Source organism: Amphiura filiformis, chromosome 7 (genome assembly GCF_039555335.1).
Source record: "Amphiura filiformis chromosome 7, Afil_fr2py, whole genome shotgun sequence".
Classification (NCBI taxonomy): domain Eukaryota; kingdom Metazoa; phylum Echinodermata; class Ophiuroidea; order Amphilepidida; family Amphiuridae; genus Amphiura; species Amphiura filiformis.
The window spans coordinates 32,047,217-32,055,801 of NC_092634.1; the positions used below are offsets into that span (position 1 = coordinate 32,047,217).

Consider the following 8,585-nt stretch of genomic DNA (forward strand, 5'->3'; position numbering starts at 1 on the left):
TTACCACATTTATTTTCCAATGAAAATTATTTGTTGTACTTAAATACAGTTAATTGTGTGCTATTTTGTTTTTCTAACCAATATTCGTGACATTTTGCATGCAGGTCTTTGTATAAAGTGCTAAATTGCTCCTAATAGTCTATTAAAACGGTCATTAAAATTTCATATGGGTAAAACTATATGCCACAAAAATTGCTGCTATCGTATAGGTTAATTATCCTTTAGTTTCAAGGCCAACTTTGCAGTCCAACTTTGGCGAACATTTTTGTACGAATACAAATATAACTACAGCTGCTGTGATTCAAGAGCCACGAATACATGTGGCGGATTCTGGTTGACCTCATTTGACCAAATTGGGCAAAGTTTAACATATGGCCCCATTTGACCTTTGACCTCTGATGGCTTGATGTTGATTTTTTCATGATCCTCGCATATTGAAATGGATTCAAAAAGAGTATTACAATATATATGATACCAAGAGGTATCCACCATTACTGCACCATCAATTGAAACTACATTTACCACATAGTGAATACTATAGTGCTAATCCGTAATAGATTTACTTAAGATCAAATATGATTCAACATTATTTCAACATTAAACTATGGGAAAGCATCAAAATTGTACATTAGCATTCCCCCTTATACAATGACGGGGGAGGGGTGGTGCATGTGCGTGCGTACCCACTGATAAACTCTTGCGCGACTCTGCAAAATTGCCACTGCGAAACGCCACAGCACATAACCGGACACATTTTGATGAAATATGATTTACCGTAATTTTCCAAATGCATTGTGTGAATGCTTGGAAATATGCATTAGCTTCTATTTCCCATTATGTCATGGGTTGGGACAGTAACTTGAGTATTAAGCTTTAATGGGTATCGAGTTTCAAAGTTATGAGATTGTCCAGAAGAGTCGGTGTTAATAGATCCACTCCACAGTACACCTTACTTTAATAACAAACCCTTGGGTGTAGTTACAAATATCTCGGTATTATGATTTCTTCAAATCTGAAATGGGGGACCATGTTAAATCTGTCACTTCAAGAACCTCGCGGCTTTTCGGATTTATTAGGCGGCTGGTCTGCTGTAATGATCTAGCTGATGTTCTCTTGTCCTTTGTTTTTGTTCCCGGAGGTTTAGTTGCCAGAGAAATTTGATCTGATATTGGCAAAACTGTTGGCTTCTAGCTTGTATAATTATAGCGCTGGACACGAAGACACTTTTGGACAAGTAACAATTATACCAAAAGAAGTAGCGAGTATTTCGATAGCATTTATGCCAAATTTCATATGTACAAGTTGATTGACAAGTTTATAATCCACTGTTTTATACTAAAAAGCTGTGTAAAAAATCGGATGATGAATGCTTAATGCAGCAACCCATGCTCTTGACGCAAGGATTTTTAAAGGAAACATGTCACATACACACATGAATTTGGTGTACATGCTTATCTGAATATTCGCAAGTGTTTTTCGTCCAAAAAAGTGGGATAATTTGTGAATTTAGATTGACAAAATATCAAATGAAAATAGACGTTGCCGAGGGCGTGAAATCATGTCGAATTGTCTGCACAGACAAGATTAATTCGTCGGCTGTATTCCATAGTGACGTATAGTGATTTTTGGTCATTTTTTTGAAAATTGGCACATATGTTTTTAATGATGTTCTCTTTCATTTTTTCTAAGTCTCATCATTAGCTAATTAATTAGTAATTAATTAATTAAATGTGGCGTATAGTTACAAAGTGACATTTTTGTATTCCATAGTGGCGTATCGACCATACGCCACTTTTTTACTACATTTTATAATTATGAAATATCGGCAAAATGAAAAACATCGTATGTCATAGTGGCGTACGCGTATCGGACCTATACGCCACTATGGAATACGAACGACGAAAAGTAACGCCATAGGGATTACACGGCGACCGAGGTGGCGTACGGTTAACGTAAGGTTAGGGTATTGCGTTTTGTTCGTTTTCCATAGTGACGTATAGGTTTATTGTCAGTTTGCCAGCAATAGTATGTATTTATTTCTTTTGAAAAATATATGACAATAAAATCTATTTAGTTTACTACAGAAATTTCACATCATTTACAAAATATAATGAATGTCTGATTTACACAACTCGATTTTAAATTGGCATTTCTTCAAACCCGATTTTCTCGAAAAGTTGTTTATTCGCGGCGCCCCACTATACGCCACTATGGAATACGGACGACGAATTAAGGCATATGTTGTGCTCAGAAGTTTCATAATTCATTCTTTAGAGTTTTCAACACACAATTGTAAACATTTTAGAAAATCCGTCCTCGGGAACGTAATGAAATCACATCTCGAAAATAAACGTGCATGAGCTGAAATGCAACATCACATATACAGGCCTATTTAAATAGTTTCCCATGACCTTACACAAGTGACCATGCTCAAATATAAAATTAGAGAATTTGGTCATTGATGTGCACCATCAATTTTGAACCTGTGATCAATATTGCTAGGCAAAACTTCATTTCTCATTTCTGGGCAGTTTCCACAAAAACTGTATCACCCTTTAATACAATATGTTTCCTAATTTTGTTAAAGTTTCATAATTGCTTGAGCGGTTCCTGGTTGGTTTTGATATGGGAAACAACAAGAACTGTCTTTAAAAAAGATAACGCGATTAATTATTAGAAGAGTGCATATAGTGGAAGCCAGTAGGCTATTAGTAAGAAAGATGAATATAATGGACTTATATAAGATGCGAATGGTGTTTGCTTTTTTTTTAAACTTCGTTTGTGCAATCACAATTATTTATAGTCAGATCATTTTTCTTATTTATAGTCCAAGAAACAGTACTCCTGCACATGGTCTGTGATGGCCGATCTATTAACAATGGATGGAGATGACTTTCTAACCACACGAGTCTGTACATTAGCCCCTGTCACAACTGTTCAGATGTGTGATCAGCATGCAATCAGGACATCATTGAGCAACACATAATGGGGTTTTTCTTTCCATGCCACCTTCTGTGCAATAACAATTAGAACAACTTCGTGTATAACAATACAATAAAGGTAGAACATAATTGAAGAGCTTAGTTTCAAAACCCCTTACATCCATTCTGTATGTAGTTGTTGTCAGCATAATCCCCATTCTGACTCTCACTTGCAGCATCGCAACAATAGTTGCTTTCTTCAAAGTAAGAATTTTGCGACAAAAACCAAGTAATTTGTTGATTTTGAACCTCTCATGTGCTGACCTTGGGATCGGTCTGACTCAAATTATTAAGTTCCCTCTAACTGCCATTAAAATTTGGCCATATGGCGAATATGGATGTGAGCTAATACAATTTGCTACTAATTTCACTGAATAGATTCATCAGGTTTGAAGATAAATAAATATACAATTTCTTCTAAACAAAACCAAAATTTACTCACTAGTTTGACGGTTTTGCTTTTCATGGTCGAAAAGCATCATAATAATATTGATTGATGATCAATTCTTCCGGTTGGACGAGCCACAAAGGAATAAATCAAATGTGAAAATGACTTCAAGAGAATTCTATGAATATCTTTTCTTAAAGTTTGAAATTACAATTTTAAGGGACATACAGACATTTTAACATTTTTGGACAAACTTTGTTTAACGATGAGGCTACGGATACGTTTTAAAAGATTGAAGAAAAGTAATATTTGTAACGTCATATGGATCATATTTCCAAGACTAAATTTACATTTTATTGTGGTTGCAGCGATATGCAGAATGCCACTTTATCCAGCATCAGAGTGAACTTGCAACACTTAAGCAAAGCACTCTTTACACAAAGTAGCCCAAACCCTATCAGAGATTAATAATAACCCATTAAATTTGAAGCGTGTAAAAACTGATGGAAAATTATAAGATGCGATCTTTTCCATAAACTATCATGATTTAGACATATACCACATCATGAAGTCAATAAAATTACATATTCTAACAATTTGAGTTGCGCACCCACAAATTGAATATCTTTTTACTGGCATTGCATCCATTGCCTTTGTTCTTGTATCATTCGGTAGCAACTAATTTGAGCAGAACTTGAAATAAAAGTAGTAAGAACTAAAAATGTTGTGTTTAAAGTTGTAGCACGAATAGTATGTGACGGCTTATAGTCATAACCAGGGCGAACAACACTAATTATGTTATTTTATCCCAAGTATTGTAAATTATGGGCTCATTCATGTATTTTCATGACTAAACGGTTGTTTATGGCCGAGGGCCGCATGAACATGCCCCATCTTTTAGTTAGTTGGACATATTGTGTAATTATGAAGCCTTAATTGGTCACCTCTTATTCTTGGAAAGATGTTTAGGATCACCGTGTCTAAACACCCAAATAGTTGAATACCACTATATATTTTTAAATTTAGGGAGCAGCGTGGCACACTGGTTAAGGTCTTTGCCTTTGGTGCAAGAGGTCCCGGGTTCAATTCCCCGCAGGACCCAAAAACTAAAATTCCGCTCTCCCCGTGGCTCATCTGGTAATAGCAGGGCAGATGACCCGTGACAAAACACCTCGTTACAGTTGGTTCCAATCCGGGTGATAAGCCCGATTGTTGGCTACACTGACTGTCCTGCAAAAATTCCCCAATCAGCTATCTACGGCGATCCCCTTCGTTCACCAGGTCGCTTGTGCCTGGCCGAAGTTTCGTCAGCGTTATCTCTTAGATTTCAGCTGTTAATGCCTAGATATGCTCGACATATAAAAAACAATTTGCGGTTTTGAAATATTAAAAAAAAACATAAATCATAACCTTGCGAGTAGTTTCCGCTATATGTTACTTGGCCAGGATAGTTTGATTGAATAGGATGGACTTTATGATTAAACTTTTTGCTTTCAAACTGTGAACAATAGAGAGCTTCTGATAAGGTTTGGCTACTGAACGGGTCATATTGAAGAATTGTATGTTTTCAAAATGTCATGGAATTAAACAATATTTATTGTTGATGCTATTTTGGTGTGTTATGTTAGCAGTTGTTGTTGCCACTAAGATATTACTAAATAAGTAGCAACAATATTGCATTATGAAGACTTAATTGGCCACCTCTTATTCTTGGAAAGATTGTAAGGGTCACCTTGTCTAAACAACCAAATAGTTGAATACCGCCATATACTTTGAGAATATCTAATTTCCCAGCGTTATGTGTTGCAAAGGTCTTCCTGGCATTTCACCTATGACCTATCAAATATCAAAACGCTATTGCAATAATAAATTTGAGTGGTGGTGATATTTGAAAGATATTAAATATATATATTTTGAAACTTTGAACCAATCAGGGTGCTTGAATTTAGCACCAATGTGGTTCTGGATACTTATGCGGCCCATACACGTTCAATCTTATTGATCAATATCAAAGACCCTTGATACAAAAGTGTCTACAAAATCTACCATTGAAGACGCACAATGTTAGATTTTGTATCCTCTCCTGCATCTAGGGTCCCCAATATTGATCAATATTTTGATCGTGTATGGGTCGCATAATGCTAAAAGTCAACTGGAAAGAGAAAGGAACCAAGAAGACCATTCTCAGTATTCTTGGTAGATCCAGGCGGCTTCTATAGGATACTTTGGCCAAGTGTTATGAAGTGGTACTCCACTTGCATTGCAAATAATGGAAGACAAAGTTGTAGGCAAAGGAACCTGAGGCAGCCATACGAAATAGTGCTATGAGAATCACAGAATGAACATTTATATATAAATTATATAATATAATTTATATATATACCTACCTACACACAATCATAGCATCTAGCACAAAACAGAGTAGCATGGAGACAGGAAGCAAGAGGTGTAGAATTGGTCAATGATCGTCAGTTGTGACAGAAGCGGCAAGCAGGGCAAATGGAGTGCAACTGATGCAGTTTAAGTCTTGCATTGTTAGGATAGTTTATTGGGGGAAAAGGATCAGCTTTTTTAGTCTTTTTTTTCAGACTGAATGAGTGGAGAAGGGAGAATGAAATGGCAGTGAAATTACTTACCAGAATTTATGGAGGAGATTGACGTGTTTCATCACCTTGAAGAATTTTGTTTCTAATTTTATGGACAAATACTCCTGTGTTGACATTTCAGTAAAAGGAATTCAAAGAAATAAAGCTTTTGGAGTCTTTTCTCAGACTGAGTGAGTGGAGAAGGATGAATGAAATGACAGTGAAATTACTGACCTGACTGTATGGAGGAGGTTGTTGTTTTTCATCAACTTAAGAAATTATGTTTCTAATTCTAGGGACAATTGTCATTTGTTGTCAGTTCGTGAGAATTTACAACAAAGACATTTTTGTTAACAAGAAGATTTGATAACAAGAAAATTTACAAATGATATCTACTGACAATCCTGATGAACTTATTTGCGGATTTTTGTGATATGTTTTCTTGAATTTAAATTAAAACTATTATTAGTCTAAACCATGATTGAGTAATATAGCAACAAGTAACAAAGTAACAAAAGGACAGAAAGTAACTTCTTAATTTGGCTGTTTTTTTAATGCTTGCAAATGTCAGGTGGAGATGATATGTACGAGCTATATCAACTACATTTTCTAACAACAAATGACCATTATCTCATTTTAAAAGCTCGTTTTTTATTTCAATAGTTTTTTTTTAATACGAGTCGGTTCATCTCTTTACGCGAATATATTCATCTTTGAGAATGGTCATAATAGCGACACAGGTGAGGATATGATCATTGTAAAGCATGAGCTTACTGTGAGAGGTGTTCAAAGTCTGCCTTGATCAATACAGAGAAAATCAAATTCATCAACAACCAGGAAGCTATACAAGTTTTGAGGTGCACTCGTCTAGACCAAGTCAATGTTTAGGTGTTCACATCATTCACAACAGACCATTTTGAAACTAATTGTGAAAAGAAAAGCTCTCTGAAGGGTAGCAGATACCCAGCCAGGGTTGAGTATAATTATACCGTCTTGATATTCAAGTATCATTACAAAATGGATTTGGACAATCTGTATGTAGTTGCTGTATTCATTATTACCATCATGGCTCTCATTAGCAACGTCGCGACAATTGTAGCGTTCATCAAAGTAAGTCTTTTGCGACAAAAACCAAGTAATTTATTGATTATGAACCTCTCATGTGCAGACCTTGGGATAGGTCTACTTCAAATTTATAATTTACCTCAAATTGCCATGAGTAATGTGTTTGTCAGTGCTGGAATGGTAACGACTGTAGCAATAAGTGTGGATCGATTTCTGCTTCTGTTTTGGGAGTATCCAAAGTATCTGAGGATCCTGACCCGAAAGCGCATAATGTGTATCATCGGTGGGATTTGGCTCTATGGGATTCTACTGGGAACCGTTGAATTGCTACTGTGGGATATGCTAATGTCACCTTCCTTGCATGATTACTTCGGCTTCATCCAAGATTGCCGCTCACCGCCGAAGCATAACTTAGTTTTTGCACTTGTGGTGTTCATAATAGGTTTATTTGGTCCACTCCTTGCGATTGATTCGTTCAGTATTGCATTCTTTGTTTGGCTGATACGAAAATTGCACCAACCAATGGTTCATCCTAGCAGCAACATAATTATGGCATCTCAAAATGCGGATCAAAGTTCCAATATGTCTGCTGCAGGACCAAGTAGTAGTTCAAATGTACCAATGACTCATGGAGCAGCTATACCTAGGCCTGAAGCTGACCCCAACAAGCGCTACAAGAAGGCAGCCATACTACTAAGTGCTATCGTGTTGGCTGTCAACATATGCACACTGCCATATGTATTATACGCTCTCATTACCATCTTTTGTCCACGATGTAATAATGTGTACCTACGAGAGAGGCTGATACATTTGGTTTACCTCAACTCTTGCATTAATCCATTCCTTTATGCAGCTAACATGATCAAGATACGCAGTTTTTACAAACGTATCTTGTGCAACTCGCGGTAACTTTATTGTTAACACTTTTCTTGATAAAACAATAAACAAGCATTTGAGATGAAGCTAAACATTTGAACGGGAATCGTAGCGGAGAGCGGGAAATTGCATTGGAGAACAGAAAATATGTACATTAGTATTTAATATAGAATACTAGACATAAGACAATCACGACTAAGCCTCAGTATTATGATAATGACAATTTTCTTAAATTACGCAAAAAAGTATACAAATATACAGCAAGTTTACTTTGGAAACTTCAGCTTTAGTGATGTGAATTCTAGTAAATGATGCGAATGTTGTGTAAAAGTCACTCTTACTAATCACCTTTATTGTGGAGCTTATTTTGCAAATTGCCCAATAATATTGAACGATTTTTTTCTGTATTAAATTTTTCTTAATGACAAAAAAAGGTCAAGTGATATGAAAATACGTTAATTAAACAAAGCATGTCAATACTGTCATATTACACGTTGTATCAATATGAAAGTTCACTGTCACATAATAGGAGAGAAAATGGGCTATTCCAGAATGATATTCCAGAAATAGATGCACGCCCCTTATACAGGAGTTCGAATTCCCAGTCTTTTTGTTCATTCATGATTGTTGAAAATCCAAACGATTAAAGTGTTCAAGGGCGACAAATCCATCAGAAAATGTTCAAATTGG

General features: G+C 35.9%; 1 protein-coding gene across 1 annotated transcript; it reads left to right on the forward strand.

Moving 5' to 3' along the window:
• Positions 1-468: 468 nt before the first annotated feature.
• Positions 469-7,928, forward strand: LOC140157802 (melanocortin receptor 5-like). The gene is made up of 4 exons (XM_072181049.1): positions 469-481; positions 738-762; positions 2,318-2,352; positions 7,123-7,928. The coding sequence occupies exons 1-4, from the start codon at positions 469-471 to the stop codon at positions 7,926-7,928; spliced, it is 879 nt and encodes a 292-aa protein (XP_072037150.1).
• The last annotated feature ends 657 nt before the right edge of the window (positions 7,929-8,585 follow it).